The sequence below is a fragment of the Periplaneta americana genome, chromosome 14 (assembly GCF_040183065.1).
Source record: "Periplaneta americana isolate PAMFEO1 chromosome 14, P.americana_PAMFEO1_priV1, whole genome shotgun sequence".
NCBI classification, from domain to species: domain Eukaryota; kingdom Metazoa; phylum Arthropoda; class Insecta; order Blattodea; family Blattidae; genus Periplaneta; species Periplaneta americana.
Genome location: NC_091130.1, coordinates 60325874 through 60345859, shown reverse-complemented (window position 1 = coordinate 60345859; position 19986 = coordinate 60325874). Strand labels below are relative to the sequence as shown.

The following is a 19986-nucleotide window of genomic DNA, read 5'->3' as shown; positions in this document are numbered from 1 at the left end:
CAGAAATCTTAATTCGCACCTTGTGAACAGCACATAGACAAACAGCCATAAAGTAAGAATCATAGTTCACAATTTCATATGTCTGATAAAATATTCGATAAAAATTCTAATAATTTCATCAAAAATAGAGAACTCCTTTTTTTTGTGGAACAATCAATAGGATAGGTTTCCCACTATACAGTTGCAAAACTCATTTTAGCTACTATAAAAACGATCATTAAAGAAAAACCGTAACTTGAGTCTTAAGAGCAAAATTATGATGTATACTTTTATCAAAATTAATTCAAATTTCTGGCATTTTCTTTTTAATTATTTTGAAAAATTGTTATATTTCCTTCCAGATATAAATTCTTATGAGATTTGCAAATTCGAAAGAAAAAAGGAGGAATGGAGAAGATCATGGAGCAGAAAAAAAACTAAAAATGTGACCCAGAAACATGAGGACATTAAATTTAGTTTCTGACATTCCTTGAAATATGTTACTATATTTTATACAAATATATAAATAAGACTGTAGGCATTGAAATATTTAAGAATATAAAATATATATACTGTACTCAGGGGCGGACGCAGAATTTTTTTTCGGGGAGGGATTTGTGGAGATAGTAAAAATGGAGTAATGAGAAATAAGTTTACATACTTACAAGTTGGCCTGAGTAGCGTAGTCGGTATAGCCTTCTGTGCTTGAAGTTGCGGGTTCTACCCCAACCCAGCTCGATGGCATTTAAGTGTGTTTAAATGCGACAGGCCTCATATCAGTCGATTTACTGGCATGTAAAAGAAGTCCTGCGGGAAAAAATTCCGGCACACCGGCGACGCTGATATAACCTCAGCAATTGCGAGCGTTGTTAAATAAACCATATATTTTTTTAATTTTAACATTTAAAATGACTCCAATACAAAAACAATGACAGAATGACATTTACAGAAGAAGGTGATGAGGCTTCTTAGACAGTTCATCCGGTACTTCATGAGCTTTTACTTCTACATTTTTATGTATATACATCAAGGCCAGTCCATTTAATCTGTCTGCTCTCATCGTGCTCCTCAAGTAAGTCTTCAAATACCGCAATGTTGAGAATGACCGTTCTGGTGTTGCTGTAGTTACAGGCAACGTGCAGAAAATTTTCAGCGCCTTGCGAGTGCAGGGAAAAATAATTTCATTGCACTTGTTCAAAGATGATACAAAATCAGTACGTATTAGGTGAAGATTTTTCTGATCAAGGAAATTTCTCTCCACATCTTCAATTCATTGAAGAAAGACTCTGATGATGCATCAACATCATTGGGCCACTGATTTACTATAGCCTCAACAGCAGTTTCTAAATCTTCATCTGATGCTCGCACTATGTTTTTAGGCAGCAAAGTTTGTATGGACTTTAGGATTCCCTTATGATTTAAAAACCTGTCCTTGAGCTGACTAATGAAATAGTCTAAGAAGAGAAGGAAAATTACAAGCCTAAAATACTCTTCATGACTCTGTCTTGAAGTAAGAATGCTGTGTTTGTCTTCCTGCAGTTCTTGGAATTTAACATTTTAGCAAAGAGAATTTACGTGGAAAACTCTCTAATTGCTATGTACATTCACGAATTAAAATTAATATTATTTTTGTTTCTTGTTTCGTATTTTTCTCAAAATTTCGGGAGGGTATATATCCCCTTAATCCCCCCCCTTGCATCCGCCCCTGACTGTACTTGTTAATACATTAAAGATATAGGTACCACAAACATTAGAATTTGCTGCATACGTCACAGCAGAAAACACGTAGGTGATCAATGCTTATGGAATATTATATAGCTAAAATCTATGGAACATAGTTTTTGAACTTACAGCACAAAATCCTTCTCCAATTTCCACAATTGCACACTGCTGGAGATTGAGTTGTTTGATCCAATCTGTTATATCATAGCCAGGAAGAGACTCTCTTCCTGGCATTTCTACCCACTTTATATCTCTCTTGTTATGCAGGAAAATGAGCATTTTCAATTCCTCACCACTATGATTTTTTCCACAAACCTGTGGTGTTGTAGTAAGTACTAAAATACATAACAACATAAGGCCTATAGATAGTGTTTCTTGAGGTAAATATCCCATGGCACAGTTTGTATAAATATTTGTAAAATTATAAAATTAAATTATCATTGAAATATGTTGCCTCACAACTACAATACAGGTCACACAGTGTTGGCCAACAATGTTATATGTGAAATTAATTATATATTATAAACTGGTAAATAACTTAGCAACCAAAAACAATAGAGTTGTTCAAAAATCGGAATAAATTACGCACTGAATATAAGTAGGTTTGTTTCAGCAAGCAATTCAGAATGTGTTACGAACTAATACCAAACACCTTTCGACGCAAGCGCTAGTTGAGTAAGTTTCAAAACTAGTTCAGGTTTTTACATTGTTGAAACATTTCTTGAATTGTTCTTTCATGGCCTTCGGAGTTTCTTCTCATATTAAAGTTATATTCATCTTCCGAACTTAATTCATCATAAAATATATTACTATCTTCCAAATCATTCATGATCGACTATTTTTTAATTTTAACCTCAACCTCTGATTAAACCATCTGTGCAATGCATCAGCAGTTCAGAATTCTCAGTTCCTGCTCTTAATCAAGAACCAATTTCACTTGTTCCAAAGCACGTTGGAAAGGAAACTAAGAGTTCAGAATCAGTTCAAGTCTTGTTGGAACGCAAATTGAGCAACTGCACATGAGCAGGAAGTTCGAAATCGATTTTGAACCGTGCTGGAACAAACCTATTGAGAACCAATTTCATTCGTTCCAAATGAGTTCATGCTGGAACAGGAAACTGGGAGTTCAGAATCGGTTAAGTCTTGTTCAAATGCACATTGAGATACTATGCATGAGCAGGCAGTTCAGAATAATTCTGAACCGTACTGGAACGAACCTAATATATTACAAGTGATGATTATTTTGGACCATAATGAAATATACTTCATGGAGATTGTTAGTTGCTAATGCTTTACTTTTTTTAGAGACTTTTCATTCACCACCTTGTATTCCAGTATCAAGTTGTTAGATTTCCATTCATTAAATCTGTTTGCAGCAGAGGTGACTCCTGGAATTTTTTTAATGTAGGAAGTTAACATTAACTGTCTGAAGTGGCGAATTATTCACGGACAGCATCGATTTTCAACAGTTAATCAAAGGCAGAGACCCATCACATTCGGCCTCATTCCAATTTTGTACTATTTGGAAGATACAGATAAAACTCTAGCACGACCATTTCTAGTTTATGGCAGCAAGGCATGGACGATAAGGAAATGTGACGAGAGACAACCGAAATGTGATTAATGCAACGAACTGCAGGATGTTCTTACTTGACCACTGTCGGAATGAAAACATCCTCAAAAAACTTAAAATTGATCCTGTCATTATCTCTAGCACTATAGACTGCAATGGAAAGAGTATGTCAAGAGGATGGATCATACTAGATGACCTAACAAATCTTATGACTCAAGGAAACTAAGAAATTTAGGGCGACCTAAAAACCACTGCAATGAGACCATAACAAATCCACTGGGGTCTAATATAGGAAGCTCATGATGATAAAATTCGTCATAACCACCGAATGGCAACTCCTGAAATGCGAGATAGCATGTTGCAACTAATAAACATTTAAGCACATAATGGTATCTATTGCTTTCCACATTTACATTATACACACTATTTAGAAAGAACTCAATTCTGGTATCAGGGTTTTCATATTCAAGACTTGTTGCAACTGCAGTATGTTTTTTATTTTGTTGATGACACTTTCATAACACATTCCCTAACCTGACTTGGTGGCCGAGATTCCACAGTAATATACACTGTTGCTCGAAGAATCTACTGAAGATTAATTTTTGGTCCTACAGAATATATCTGTTATGGTAACAATTGAGATTAGAGGAGAAAAATTCTCTGTGGAATCCCGGCCACCAAATCACTCAATTGAGTGCACTCCTTGTATAATGGCAGTTGACTTAATATAAATGTCAATATACATGTCGAACTTGGAGTCAGGCCACAAAGGGAAAAACACTGGAGGAGGGGGATTTGATCCGGTGCTGTGGATTGAACTTCAGCATAGCTCAATGGTTAGAGCACTTGGTACGCAGAGCCAAGGATCCATGTTCGATCTCCGGTGCCGAAGCAAATTTTTCTCCTCTAATATCAATTGTTACCATAACAGATATATTCTCTAGGACCAAATACGTAGATAAAGAGTTTATCATTCTAGTCATTAAGAAGCTATTATTTCTTTTTCCCCCTTACATACTAATAAAACTGTAAGCAGTACCTGTCGCCTTCTGAGCTGTTTTAATTCGGGTATAGATGATCACACAACCCAAGAATTTTCCTTTTTCACCCAAGAATTTAATTATTTTACTCAAGAATTTTTACCTTTATCACTCAAGAAATTTAGGCGATTTTATTCAAGAAATTTGAGTGTCTCTATCTGTAAGGAAGAATCATTCCTGGTTTTAAGGATTTTTTTTCTGTGCAATGGCACACCTTTAACCTACCATTCTTCGCTTTGACTCTATGAGCACGGTTCGAGCTCATAGTCACTAGTGCTGAGAAGAGTAGACCATTTATATTGAACACAGAACTATGAACATGGGAGGTGCTAGACGCGGCCATTATTCTGCAATCAGCCAAACTGAGATCACTGCAACGTTGTTTAATAACGACCACACTGGTTTGCTGTGGCAAAGCCTTCTTATTTTTTTTTCTTCACGTGCACAAAATTTATTACTTATAGGAAATTTTTGATAATGTCATGAGAAAGAGCTATTTTTATTGAAGAAGACTGTCCAAACCCCGTGAATGTATGATTCTTGGTTGGCGGGATAAGCACTAGTCTTGAAGCTAATATAAACACAGCAATCCTTGTTTTGACAAGTTAACTTTCAATCGATTAATAATAAAATTTCTACCAAGAACTATAAGCTAATTCTCAGATCATTAATCAATTCATTAAATTGATCCTTGGAAAAGGGTAACTGAAAGGGAAAGCAGTCAGGCTAATATTTTAATTAGTACACATTATCTACAAATTACATGTCTTTACTGAACATTTATAAAGGAAACAAAATGCAATTACATTGCTCTATAAAACATTTACAAAGAAAATAAAATGCAATTACATTGCTCTAAAAACACTGTACCTAAATAATACATGTAAGGTACTTCATGTAGTAGCATTATTGTATGATGCACTCATTTGTCAGAGATATGTACATTTCAATTTACAAAGAAAAAGAAAAACTGTTAATGAGTGGTCGAGCTATTAAAGCTAAAGGAATGTAAGTACGACTACTAAAACGTTGTAATGTAACATCGAGAGAGATTATTAAAAATAAACTAACGAACTAAATAGAAACAAAAGTAACACTACATAAATAAAGTTTTAGTATGAACTTGTGTTGTTTTGTATTGAACGAAAAGTTTACAAAGGTTTACAAAGCAATTAATTCTGATTCTCACAGTATGATATATAGGCCTAATATTATCAGGGATAGACAAAACTCCAAAGTTTTCAGGCACCAGCCCCCTTTTTTCAGGAGCCACCAGATTTTATCCAAAAAATGCAATGAGAAAACTATTTGGTCTAAGATAAAGATACATTTACTAAAATACCGTATATTAAACACTATTATAATTCATTAATAATAATATATTGCGATACAAGTGTAGTAAGTGGATTATAAAAGAATCGAGGAAACAGTTTGAAAAATGAAGTGAAGCCGAGTTTTTTCAATTTACAAGATTGTTAAGCACTTAACGTATGTGTATTGTACACAATTTTTTTTTTTTTGACGATTGTCACTTAAATAAATTTGTTTTTAATTTTTAATAATGCATAAATTTGTCTGCTAAGTAAATATTTCTCCAATAAGAAAGTTTGAGCATTGTTGCCAAGACAGTATATAGGTTTTTTTATTTCAGTGTAAACATTTTTTGTTGTTTTCGGTAATTAAATTTGTATTGATCTGATTAACATACGAGTTTCCTTAGAAGTTATATAATCATTTAAAGATTATGGCAAAAGAATTGGTAGAGAATTTAGTGGATGAAGCGATTGAAGAAGCACTTGAGCTAAGTTAATACCGAAAAAGTCTAAAAGATACGAAAATACGTATTTTTATAAATAAAGGCTCTGCTAGTGCAGTAAGAAGTAGTTATAACAGCACTATGATTTCCTTTGTTTGCACAGCAACCAGAGAATGTGTGGTATTGTCAACTTACGAAGGATGTAAACAACAATGGCAAAAAAAAAAAAAAAAAAAAAAAAACATGATGGTCCAAAAAATATATTACTCACTCGAACTTCTTCCTACAACTGTTTTTGTTAACATTATGTATTAGGAATAGTGACATAAAAGAAATCGAAGTCTTAAACAATTCTGAACTCTGAAAAAAAAAAAAAAAAAAAAAAAAAAACTTAGGTGTCACATAAAAACTTTTAAGTGTCATGCCGATCTGATGGCTAGGATTTGTCTATCCCTGAATATTATATTTGAATGTGTTGAATTACTCGATAAAATATACCTAGAATAATAGTATTATTCAAATTTATATGGGCTATTTCTGTATGTCTATGGTAAGAGTCTAGTATGATTCTAAATGAAATAAAGGACGAAACCATTTTTGTATTAAAAGAAAGAAGGAAATCACTGGAAAGTTGCTTACACCATGTTTGTGATCCCACTGCACTATTTTCACAATATTCCACAGTGATACAGAGACATTATGATGTGATGCGAGAAAACAGTGGGTTACTGGCAGCAAGGTCTGAGATGCGCGGGCTGCTAGAGGTGTGGCATAGTCGCCATATGGCATTCACTGTAGTCACAAGTCGTATTACAAAAGTCTAGATTCTTCAAGTGTACAAAGTTAGTGTATAAAGTTTAGTGATTATTGTGTATATGTACAATATGTACATAAAAGGCAGAAGGTCGTGTGCGAAAACAAGACGTAAATTTCGAATAAAGTTTCCAAACAGACCTCTGCCTTCTGCCGAAAAAATTAGAAGACTCGTTAAAAGATTTAAGTAAATAGGCTCAATGAACAATCGAAAATTAAACAGAAAACTAGTGTTCTTACAGAAGAAAAATTAAATGAGATTGGTGAATGATTGGGGGTCATTTTCAGCAATGACTGTGAGCATGGTAAGTCCAAATTATTGGACACTTATTGTTAGTACTGTTATGTATTGTAGAAGTGCCAAAAAAAATTGTTACACGCTCACCGGAAACATGCTAGCAGTGAGCCATGTGTCATCCACCATTTTCTCGCATCACGTCATAATAATGTCTCTATTACTATATTGAATATTTCAGTTTCATCCTATGGAAGTAATGGCTGAGAAAATTGTAGAGAAGCCGCAATGCAACAACCCAGATCTTGGTGAATGTTACTTATGTCCCGGCCACTGCAGGAACTTTATAAAATACCTTCAAAATGTCTTGGATTTAAAGTATTGAGGAGTAGATAATTGATGTGGTCACTGGGAGAGCTGTAAGCCCGCCCAAACGGCCCTATACGTACCTTACTTATATACGAAAATCGTCGTGCATGAACAAAGAATACCGCCATATTTCTTTAATGTAACAGTGGGTTTCAGTGTTGCCAACATAGTAACACTATACACACCTAATAAAACTTTACCTAACCTTTCTCATAATACTACACACCTAATCAAACCTAACCTAACCTGTCACATAATACTACACACCTGTAGTAACATTCCTCACACTTAGTATGAATTAGTTTTCATGTATTGCCGGCTCTGCCAATTGTGTCAGTTTCCATCTAGTGGAAATGGATCATACTAATACTACTAATTTTAAGAAGAAGCAAAGGCGACTTTCATAATAATTACATTTTACATGTTTCGTGATATACTAAATGTGTTAGTATAGTAATAATTCTCCATACAGGGTGTTTCCGAGGTGGTGTTACAAACTTTCAGGGATGATGACGTAGGGCACATGTATCAATTTGAGATAAGGAACTCTGGTCCAGAAATGACCGCGTCGAAAGTTACAAGCAAAAACAGTGTGTGGAAATGAAATAATTTTATTCCTCTGTACACCTTATTTATGTGTATTTATCTGTACATCTTACACATACTGTATTCATCTGATGTTGTTTACGTTGTCTACTTACAGTATTCTATTCAGTGCGCTATCTGAGGGATGGGGACAGGAAACTACACTAAAGCAATGCAGATAGCGTAATGTGTAACGGGACGTGGTCGGTCCTGATATGCACATCTGTAGACAGCAGTGTATGTGTACAAGTTGCAGTGTCCAGTTGATCAGTCCTAGTGAAATGGAGTCATACACGAGAGCAGAATAAGCAGACCTGATCTTCGAATACGGATGAGCCAATGGGAACAGTAGACAAGCTCACAGATTGTATCGGGCCAAGTACCCACATAGGAGACATCCGGCCCATACCATCTTTCCACGACTGTTCCAAAGGTTAAGGGAAGGAGGGCACATGGTGCCAAATTGCAATTCCATTTCCACACTACTATTTTTGCTTATAACTTTCGACTCAGTTATTTCTGGACCATGGTTCCTTATCTCAAATTGATACATGTGCCCTTCGCCATCATCCCTGAAAGTTTGTAACACCACCTCGGAAACACCCTGTATATGGCACAGTAAGATTTTAAATGTGTTGTGGTTGTGATAAAAGTATTGAAAATTGGTTTATAGCAGCAAATTGCAGTGACAAAAGTGTGCAATATTCGTTCAGTGGCCGATGGATGCTCTACTTTGACCCAGATCTCGACCAAACTGCCCACAGTCAAGTTTCCAGTTAAACAGAGAGCTTGCTATCAGTGATATGTACGTAGTAGTGTCAGTAATTCAATACATTACAAATTATTAATATAAAATATGACTAAACATAAGCAGCTGAAACATAATTTATACTCACCCAACACTGATAAATGGAGGCAATATTTTCAGATTCTGCAACATCACATATCAACTGTTCTATGGAGGAACTTCATAAAATATTCGAGGAAAGAATTATCAATAAGAAAATGTGGTCCTCTTGATTCCCCAACCAAATACTTTGTAAATTTTATCTCTGGGGAAATCTAAACAGACGAAGTGAACGAAAATAATAAAATTCACATACACTAGACAAACTACAAAACTACATTCTCCATTTGAAAACAGGAACTGCAGTAAGTGATGCATTAATTTTTAAACAAATATTTGGAACAAGAAGGCAGGTAGTTTCAGCATCTTACATCTTAAATTGGAAAAGTAAACGATGTTTATGTTTTAACTGCTTATATTTAACTTAGTAACATTTTAAATTAATAGTATATGGTATGTCAAAGTAGCAGTAGTAGTAGCTTCTTAGGTTGCACACAAACTCTGGTGATCCCGTGGGATGTTTTCAGCAGTTTGGTTGCCAGCCTTCTATTTACTTGATCATGCTCATTAGTAGGGGTGTGATTTTATTGTGATTATTTTACCCTGATTTCGATGATTAAAATGGTTTGATTTCGGTGAATATTTCACAAAAAAAAACTATTTCGTGCACATTTCGCCCGTTAAAGAAACTTAAAAAATAACAAAATAACATTTTTTTTTTAATTATTGAAACAATCCCTTTCAAACTAACAGATAATTCCAGTTGTATTCTACTCTTCATTTCGTTTCTTTGTATATGTTCGCTCTCATGAAGTTGATTTCATTTACATTCACTAGTTCAAGCTGCACATCACCAAAAGCATTGAAATCTGTGAGCATATTGACGAAGGGCTGGAGTGCCACAATACAGTTTCTCTACACTATATTCAACCAGTAGTTGTAGTTATATTTGAAAATACTTAAAACAAGCACAGAAGAATTTGTTTGCAACATTTCGAAAACATATGATAAAGTATTTGATATGACTACATACCTAACCACAAAAATAAGAAGAGAAAATACTTGATCATTTAATTTCAAGTCCTGGAGAAGAAACATATTTAGAGCCAAATATGTGCCAATAAGACTGGACAGTGAGCTAAAGTCAATTCTATCAGGAAAAATTCTTAATCTGATTTCGAATTTTTTGACAGTATGTTCTTTCTCACACAATCGATAAGTCTACCTTAGGAATTCCTAATGTATATAAAAGAACCTGCTACTAAAACTGATGATTATTACATTTGTTTAACTTAGTTAATGTCCTAGTGTCTTCAACAGTCATTTTTACACTGTGAACTATGATTATTGACACTCTTTTATTAGTACTGAGGTTTCAATACAACGAATATACACGGAAAATAAACCTACAGTACGCATTTCCACTTAAATAAGCAATAATGTTTCAATTCCACGGTTCAGAAAACTATAAAATTAATTTAAGAGAAGTAGTGAGAAAGGCATTAATTTTAATAAAATTTTCAACTTCATGTAGACTTGTAAGAAAGACTCTTGGTTGAAGTTGGAACCACACTAGAGAGGACTGTGGTTGAAACAGGTGATAACTGATTGTACTTTGTTCTGGTCAGCTGCTCTTACCATTTCAAACATATTCCTGCCAGGGCAAGGACATTCCAATGTCACAGTAGTATAAGTATGACATTTATTCTCATAATATAACTTTTTCCATTCTAGAATTCGATTTTAGTCCACTGTGCACTGTAGAATAATAATGTAAGGAAGTTATTACTTGAAGCCCTGTATCAAAACTTTCTTATTAACAATTTTCAGGCCTTCATGTTCCAGCAGCCAGTTCTTCACAGTGTTCTTTTTACCCCTGGAATAAAGTCCCATTGAACCATCGCTACGTATGACACGATGGCAAGGAACTATGATCTGTATAGGGTTTGCAGCCATTGCATTGCCAACTGCTTGTGACGCACCTATATAACAGATGGAAAGTTGTTACTTGTATCATGTTATACATAACATTCACACAGTTTGTCTCCACACCCATTAAAAATTGTACATATATTTAAATGAACTGCTTTTTTTATTCAGAATAGTCCCTACTACCATCCCCAAAAATATTGACTATTCCTCTTGAATTACTACGGAAAAGGAATAGGTCCAAAAATACACTCAAAATGTAAAATTTTTTTCTTGCTTTTAGTTAAAGAAAGAATGAATATAACAAACCTGGACTATTCACTAATTTTGCCAATCCTCCATATGATACAGTCTCTCCAGGTCCAACATTTTTTGCCAATGCAATCCAGACTCTTTCTTGAAATGAACCTGAAATTTTACATATTTATATATCATATCATTGACGATAAAGATTTAATGCATTTCATGGACAGCAAGCTTATAGTTTCTTTTTCAGAAATGTGTGCAATGTGCTTTTCACAAAAATTGTCCAATTTGTTTTCAATTAAATTATAATTTTTACATATAAAAATAAAAGTTTTGGAATAGCATTCCAAACAGGATATAAAACAGCCATTCTTTTGTAGTGGATATGACATGTACACAGGTTTGGACGTTCCATTCTTACCTTGTCGCCTTGTGGTCTTTCTTATAAGGGATCCATCCCAAGTCGTGTAGCTTAAATGAAAATGCATATTTAAGCTAATTTTCGTTCGTTACGAAACATGGTGATAGTTGTTCATTTCGCTTTTTCCTCATTTACGAAATATACTCACTTGAAAATCGTTGCTACTTACACCGATTCTTACGCACTCAGATCCTCATAGTTCCACGACACCGTATCACAACTCATGCGTTAATGCTCTAGTCAATTTATTTTCTCTAAACTCACATTAATAAAGTAGTAGTGCAATCCATGGCATCTTCCACTCATTCATACACCATCCAAATCCACAGGTATGCAGCTGGAAGTCTAGGAACACGACTGTACATACTATGCTTTCAAGAACCGAAAGGGAAATTTGGGCCTGAAGTAAAACAACGTATAGACAATGATTAGCCATTTAATGTTGTTGTCCATGCAAGTACTTCTGGTAAACTGACAAAAAAAATCACGTGAGAAGATGGTTAAGAGATGTATTTTTTTCCAGATATTAAGAAAGGCACACTACTATTTCTGGATTCCTGGAGTGGTCACATAGATGACATTATATTTACTTTTGAAGGAGTAAACAATACTTTACATAATAAGACGATTAAAACACAAATTATACCTCCAAAAACTACAAAGATTTTTGCAACCCTTGGATATGTATTTTTTTAGACAATATAAAATTGTAATTAGAAGGCTAGAAGAGTATTTCAGGGATAAAATTATCTGTGAAAACATTCCAGATACATTGCACGATAGGGACTTCATAATGACATTGCATTCAATTTCATCCACCTGTCCTCAAAGACATGCTAATATACGCATGGCAGAGGTGTGGATGTGACGAAGAAATATGTGAGAAAGTTTGATAACGTTCTTGCAACAATGTTGCATGTTGGAAACAGTGTGTGTATGTTACAGAAGAGAGTGAAAAACCAGCCTATATAAAATGTTTGTACTGTTTAAAGGCTCTTTGTTCCGACCACTTCATTACGAAACCACACATATTTAAGGTAAGTCACAAAGTTAATATATAATTTAAATTCAAATTGAATTTCTATTTCAGCAAGAGTATTCTATTAATGTCAGTTAAGAGAAAAAGAAAATACATAGATCATTAATGTGGGAGCTGTGATAAGGTGTCGCAGAACTATGAGAATCTGAGTGCGTGCAAGAAGCAGCATAAGTAACATCGATTTTCAAGTCACTATATTTCGTAAACGAGAGAAAAGTGAAATGAACGACATTACCACGTTACTTAACAAACAAAAATCAATTTAAATATGAATTTTCATTAAATTCAAGCTACACGACCTGGGATGGTTCCCTTGTTAGACTCATGGGAATTTTCATCATTACTGCTCTGAAGATTTTCATTTTATTGCCATTTTTTGTGCTATAATGGTTGTGACAAAAATATCACGTACCACAACACTCCGTTTTATATTATCTTAAAAATCTGTTAATCTTTATGAATATCAGTATTTTAAAAATTCTTTACTGGTACTTGAAGAATGGCATTAACTATGTGTGTTGACAAGTTTAATAAATGTTTATTTTAATTAAAAAATATTATGGTATTTTCTGTAATAAATATAACATGGATTTGTAACTGATGTAACAAGTATGTAACACATGATTTTACTTTATTTTATATGAAAAATTAATGCTTCACAAAAATTCTGTCAACACATTAAGATATGAGCTATTTAGACATTTTACTACATATTACCATTTTATTTTTACACCAGGATGATTTTTTTTTAGTACGAGGTGTTTGTTACAAAAAAAAATGGCTGACAATACCCTAAAAATTACATCAAACTAGGCTATTAAAAGCTATAATCGTGAAATACGACAATGAATCTAATAGCAAGAACAGCTTCAGGCTAGACTCTAAAATAAAGGTAAGCAAACTGCTCTGGCATTAGTGACCATTCCATGTCGAGCCAGAGGAAAAATAAGCACTGAATGGGGAAGGAGTGGCACATGGTTTCAAATTATTAATCTGTTTTAGTAACAAAAAGCTAGTTATGTAATGATGGTTAGCTTAGTGGATATTATTTTATTTTATTTTTTTTTTTACAGAGGAGGGACCCAAAGACTTGCACCACAGCCTGAGGCTTATTGCTTACCACTCCTGTTCTGTGAATGATTTTTTTGCTGAACAGCCGTACTTTTGTACAAATACAGCACACTTAACTGTGAACTTAAACCAGGTTATGATAATGATACAATGACATTTGAAAATTAATGATGGTGAAATGAATACGAGGTCCAACACCGAAAGTTACCTAGCAATTCTGCTTCATTTGGTTGAGGGAAATCTGGGAAAAAACCCCAACCAGGATCTGAATCTGGCCTGCTTGTTTCATGATCAGACATGCTCACCATGACTTCACAGTGGTGGACTAGTAGATGTTGTTACAAAACACAAAGTTCAAATGAGTAATGCATTTGATCAGCAAATAAAGAAGAGTATTTTTTACTTGAAAAAAAAAAAAAAAAATTCTTTTGGGGGAGGGGGAGCGGAAACGAGAATTAATGGCCTTCGACACAATTCCCTTTATGGGAAGACATACTTTCTTTTCCCGAACTTCCAATTCATCAATTTTCACATGTGACCTTCACACTTACATTAATATTTTAATTCAGCATGATTACTTCACAGTCTAGTATATAAAGTCACGAAGCTTAATACATAGGGAATATGCATCAATAGATAGTTGCTAACCACTAGGATCGCTACTATCGCCTCATTACAGACAATGCGAAATATTACCGGCACAGTCTATTGTTCCTAGTATTCTCAACAACTTAAGCATCCTGACTGTATATACTAGACTGTGATTATTTCTCAAACTTCTTTGTACAGTTGGCCAAGATTTCTTGCACATTACGGCAACAGTTTTTCTTTTTTTTCCCACTTTACTTTGCTTACCAGCTCTACACGTCTTACAGTTATGTTTCAATGAACATAATTCTGAGAATAAAGCCAAAGAGTACCCCTATTCCGTATCCTACATAAATGTAGGCATCATATTCAAAGGTTTAAATAATGATTAAATTATGAAGACTGCTAAATTAATTGACATTTAGGAGAAAAACTACAAAAGAATGACCCATTCAAAATTAAATGTTACAGTAGGAATTTGCAAAATTGATGATGAATGTGTGTGATGGCATTTTGTTATGGATGCGAAAAGGGAAAGTTCTGACCAAGACTGAGGATTTCAGTAGGAGGAGCAAGGGATAGGCTAAACTGAAGGAAAAAATTATGAGAAAGTTTTTAAAGTGTTCTTTTATTGGTTGAATCTGAAGATCACAGTGTAACTGACTGTTTCTTATGTAGCTACCAAGACCCATTAACAGCTGATCGTAAAAATTTGCAATTTAATTAAATGAAAATGTGTTGCACCACCCCAAATTGGATATCCATATGTGATCGTAGGTCTGAAGCACAATTTTTAAAAACTTAACTTACCTGTACTCTTAGAGTCGGTCCCAACTTCGTTTCTTTGCTATACACTTCTCTTTAAATCCTTCAATTACGTTTAAATGTTAATGAAATATAAAAATTACCACATAAGAGTAACCCACCTATTTCCGAAGCAACGCATATGTCCGGAATGGGCACTGTCTTAATACTTCCCACATCATTAAAGTAAACCTTCAACCAGTTGATACAGCTCTCAACATGTTTCTGCACAGCTTTATTTTCTGAGTTTTTTCCAGTCAGAACTACTTCTTGACTGAAAAATTAGAATATACAGTACATTAGTCTAATTAGACTATTTGAAAATGTTGCACAATCCTAGAGTGACTGTCAAAAAAAATTAATTAGTATTATATCATGTAGATAGTAGCCTATCTATGTATTTTTAGTGCCATTTCATCAATGCACCTGTATGGTGGTACCACACCCAGATTAGAATATCAGTTTTAACATCATTCAATAATACAGAACAATCAGATGTGGTATGGACAGGAGCTATGGCATTTTCACTGTGTGCTGCTGATGCACTCACAGCAGGGAATGGTGGGCTGGCAGAGGCAATGATGCAAGCATACATGTGTTCGTACAGGTTCGTGTAAGATTACCATTCGTCCGGCAAAAGGAGGACATGTCCTCTTTTTAAATTTTTTAATAATTTTATCCTGTCCAGCAGGCACTTTAAAAAAAAATTGAAATGTTCGGCATTTCAACTAGAAATAATATGAATATTGAATAATGCGCGATATGCATAGAATATCTAAACAAATGGTGAAAACCTATGAAAGAATTTGAATAGTTGAAGCTGGAGCACATAAAGGGAGTATTTTCCCTAATATCTGCTCAATGGACAAAAGAACGAAGTCGCATGCTAACGGAGACAGTCAGAGGTATCATCATGGTGAAATATAATTTCAAGGACATGTCCTGTGAAAGTGGGCTCCACCGATAAGTAGGGTACAGATGTAATACTGATCCAGCAACTAGTGAGAAAACTGACTAAGGTGAGCTATTGTTTTTATCTTTAATTTTGTTCATACGGTACCAATTTTTAAAAAGTCCTCCTTTTTCAGCAATGTCCACTTATTTTAGATTCCATGTCCTCCTATAGAATTTCTTCTCATGGTAACCCTAGGTTCGTGTCAAATGTCAAGGTTAGTGAATCAGTCTCCAAGTTGCAAGTGAGAAGGTACATACTACACTGTATTGTACAATGCATTTAAAGTGAAAGTGTGAATAAGTGTAAACTATATGGGTGACTATAAAATCTCGATCCATTTTCGAGTTAACGTTGGAATTTGGTTTTCATTTCAGACTGCTATACTATTATGTTGACTACTGAAGAATGGGTGGCTGTTGTCGGTGCTCGATTGTGCCATTTAACTTAATGCACAGGTGCAAGAGGAATTTAGACGTAAATTCCATACCTGGCGCCAAAACGAGCAACTATCAGACTCTTGGTCAACAAATTTCAGAGGATAGGTAATGTCGCTGATGCTCAATGTTCCGGTCGACCTGCCCAGCCCGAACAGACTGCGGCAAGATCCGAGAAGCCATCGAAAGAAGTCAAGCATCGACTCGTCGTTTAAGAAACGAGCTAGATGTGTCCAGAGCAACTGTGTTGAAGATTTTGAGGTTTACATTCATAGGGCAATGTGTTATGACTTAAGGACTGTATAGGCCTATAGCAATAAAAATAAATCAATTTTTATAAAATTACAAAAAAAAAAAAAAAAATGGTGGGTGCTAGAAAAATTCTGACTTCATTTTTGGAATCAGCAGATGACATTGCATAAGAAATAGCAGACACTGTACATTTAACAAAATCATTGTTGACCAATGATAATTAGTTGATGTTACTTACATCTTCGAACACACAACTCAATTGCTATTATCTGTATGATTAGTAATAAAAATAAAACATAAAGGGGAAAAGCAGCAAGAAACAAAAAATTCAGCATCAGTTTCAACTGCATATACTTCAATTCTATTCACACAAGCCCAAAACCGTTAAATGCCGTATAATGCAGGTTAGGTCTAACACAAATTGGCAACTGTGGACTAATAATATGACACTAGCCAGATATCTTACATATCGTTTTCTCTTCATTTTTTGTACTTACTTTTTCTGGGGTTCAAAATTTTCATCACTTATGTAATCATATTGCGACAGACAATGCAAACCTTGCGGACAAACTTTTAAAACCATTTCTCCTATTGGAGATATCAAATTAAATACATCAACAGATTTGACGCACACCATTCTAGTAATTCCAAATAAACAAATTAAACGTTTCCTTTGAAACTTTTTTGCCAAACTACAATCAGTACAATCTTTTCCGACTTTCGTTCCTCTCAATTTTGACAAGTTGAAACATGTAGACTTGCCGCCAGAATGATCAGGATCAGACAGTGTTGCCAACATGTAAATTGTATCCCCGTTAGCCTAACACCTAGAAATCCGTCAGAATCCGTCAAAATAAAAAATACCCACTCAATATATCTATATACAAAAAAAAAAAGGAAATTTAACACAACTTACTTAGCAATCTTGATTAAAATAATAATTTGTCAATCTCTGACTTGATTACGAAGAAATCTGATACAGAGAATTCTTTAACATGGTACGGCACAGACAGGGCTGTTCAAATAAAAAGTAAAATCCCCCAAAAATTAAACAATTAAAATGATAGCAGCTAAAAAAGTCAAAAGACGATGTAAATAGTAAATTCCGCCAGAAAATCCGTCACCCGTCAAAGCCATTCTTTTCCCGTCCATGTTGAAATTCCGTCACTTTTGGAATTTCCGTCCCATTGGCAACACTGAGATCAGAACCACAATCAGAATTGCCAACCTTGTCAACTAAATGCTGTATACCGCAACATTCGCTACACGATTCTTTTCTTTCAAATTCAGACGTTCAAGCAATGCATGCAAGATTGATGTTTAATAAATAAATAAAAAATATATATATATATATGTATGTAGTGAACATGACGTTCAAAACGGCGCACAATGTAGACACAAAACCTTCATGCTTCTTAATTGAGCGCGTTTTTTAAACTTGATTTTTTCGATATTCTTCCCAAATTGCATGCGTACGCGCATAGAAAATTGAACCGTATAGATGCAGCTTGTGTGTATAAAAAAAAAACTCTACACATCCTTTTCATTACACGAGTTTCAACAGACAGTGGCATGGATGATTTATTGATTATATATTGTTGTTTAATCAACTGTCCGAAGACAAGTCTGAACCTCACAAACGATACCAAAAAGTACCACTCGGTAGACATACACCCGACCTTCCCTTCTACTGCTACCCCCTCGAAAGAAACGTTGTTCCCGTACTGCACATCGCGAGTGTCAGAAGGCCAGAACCTTAATCAGAGGATGGGATGAATACATATTCATTTTAATATATTATATATTTATCCATGGCAGTGGTTTCAGTGAACTTTTGCTTCTGCTCGCAGAAATCTGGCAATATAGCATTTTTCGTCCACAATGTAAGAGCCATATACAGTTACTATATGGCATAAAAATATCAATATCATTTCTCTGCTGTGTTTTCATATGTATTTTACACACATTTAACTTGCCTGCCGCTGGAGCGCTACTGTCACGCCAGTTGTCAAATTTTAGCATATTTTATATGTATGCAGGGAGGAGAGTATGTATAAAGCACGTGGAGGGCCAAGGTCAGTTGACTGGTGACCTGACGTCCATATGGAGAAGTGAATGATCATTCAATCAATATAGGAGTGATGTGTGGTCAGTGTAATGATCCTCCCAGCCAGTATAGCTGGCATACAAAACCGGATTTCATTACTTACTAGCTCCCCAATTTCATCATAATGCTGGAAATGCTGGGTGGGCACCAGCCCCATACAATGGCCGAAATTTCATGAGAAAATATCTTTCCTCGTGAGGACTCAAACCAGTGCTCATTATGTATTCATAGTCAATATAATATTTTTTTAAACAATCCTAGATACACACACACATTAAAAGATGAAAATCAGTTATAACTATACACAAATCATCACATTCCAAAATAAAATTTTCAATGGAATCCATCCAAATTAAATTAGACCGATAAACAAAGTTCAAACACTGGTAAAAGGATACCACTTAACAACTAAATGATTCAACTGGTAAAAGGATACAACTTACCAACTAAATGATCCAATCACTCTTCCTTAATATGTACTTTATGCAAGATGAGAAAAGTTCAGATTTCAGACATAAATACTCATAGTGTGGGGTCTACTGTTTACAGTAAACCATTTGCAATTTCTGAAGAAATTACACCAGTTTTACATAATCATGATGCCTTAGACCAGTGTTTCTCAACCACTGGGCCACTGCCCAGTACCAGGCTGCGAGATATTCTCCTGGAATTGTATCATTTTCCCTTTCTAAGCATTTTTCACGAATAACATTTTATAGCAGAAATATTCTAAGGAGAACAATTTTCGTGATTGTGTCGAAAAGTGCAGATCCTAAACTATGAATTCTAAAATCTAACTAGATAACATCTGTGTAGCAAGTGGGCAAGCCACTTATTTTCGAATGATCGGGAATTTTTACAGACTTAGAAATATTTCAACATTCGAGATAGGTAATACTGCTGTTTATTACCAGTCACAAAAATTGCCTGCAAGCTGATTACAACAATAGGCGGTGAATCCCATTCTCAAAACTGAACGAAATAATTTTAAACTTTAGTAGGCATACAGATATTAATATGAATAAAATATACTGGACTTCGCTTAAATTTGATATTCAGAAATTTCGTACTGAAGTTGTGACGCAACTAGTGATGCATCCACCTCAAGTCCACAGAGTAAGCTCCAGGATAAGAAAAAGGAGGGGAAAACTGTCCGCACACAGAAGAAAAGGTCTGTGTTCACTCGTCAAGTACATGGATACTTGAAATTTGGTTTCAATT

At 34.7% G+C, this 19986-nt stretch overlaps 1 protein-coding gene across 1 annotated transcript; it reads right to left on the bottom strand.

The window, feature by feature from the left end:
* Window positions 1-5062: 5062 nt before the first annotated feature.
* agt (O-6-alkylguanine-DNA alkyltransferase) lies at window positions 5063-17437 on the bottom strand. Its single transcript, XM_069845379.1, has 4 exons — window positions 17156-17437; window positions 15140-15291; window positions 11158-11256; window positions 5063-10901 (listed from the first exon to the last, which is right to left on the bottom strand). The coding sequence occupies exons 1-4, from the start codon at window positions 17293-17295 to the stop codon at window positions 10705-10707; spliced, it is 588 nt and encodes a 195-aa protein (XP_069701480.1). The 5' UTR covers window positions 17296-17437; the 3' UTR covers window positions 5063-10704.
* Window positions 17438-19986: the final 2549 nt, after the last annotated feature.

Coding starts and splice junctions, on each gene's coding strand:
- agt (XM_069845379.1), bottom strand. CDS start 17,295: ATGGTGTGCGTCAAATCTGTTGATGTATTTAATTTGATATCTCCAATA. Junction 15,292..17,155: donor AATTTTGAACCCCAGAAAAA/GTAAGTACAAAA, acceptor CTAATTTTTCAG/TCAAGAAGTAGTTCTGACTG. Junction 11,257..15,139: donor ATGCGTTGCTTCGGAAATAG/GTGGGTTACTCT, acceptor GTAAAATTTCAG/GTTCATTTCAAGAAAGAGTC.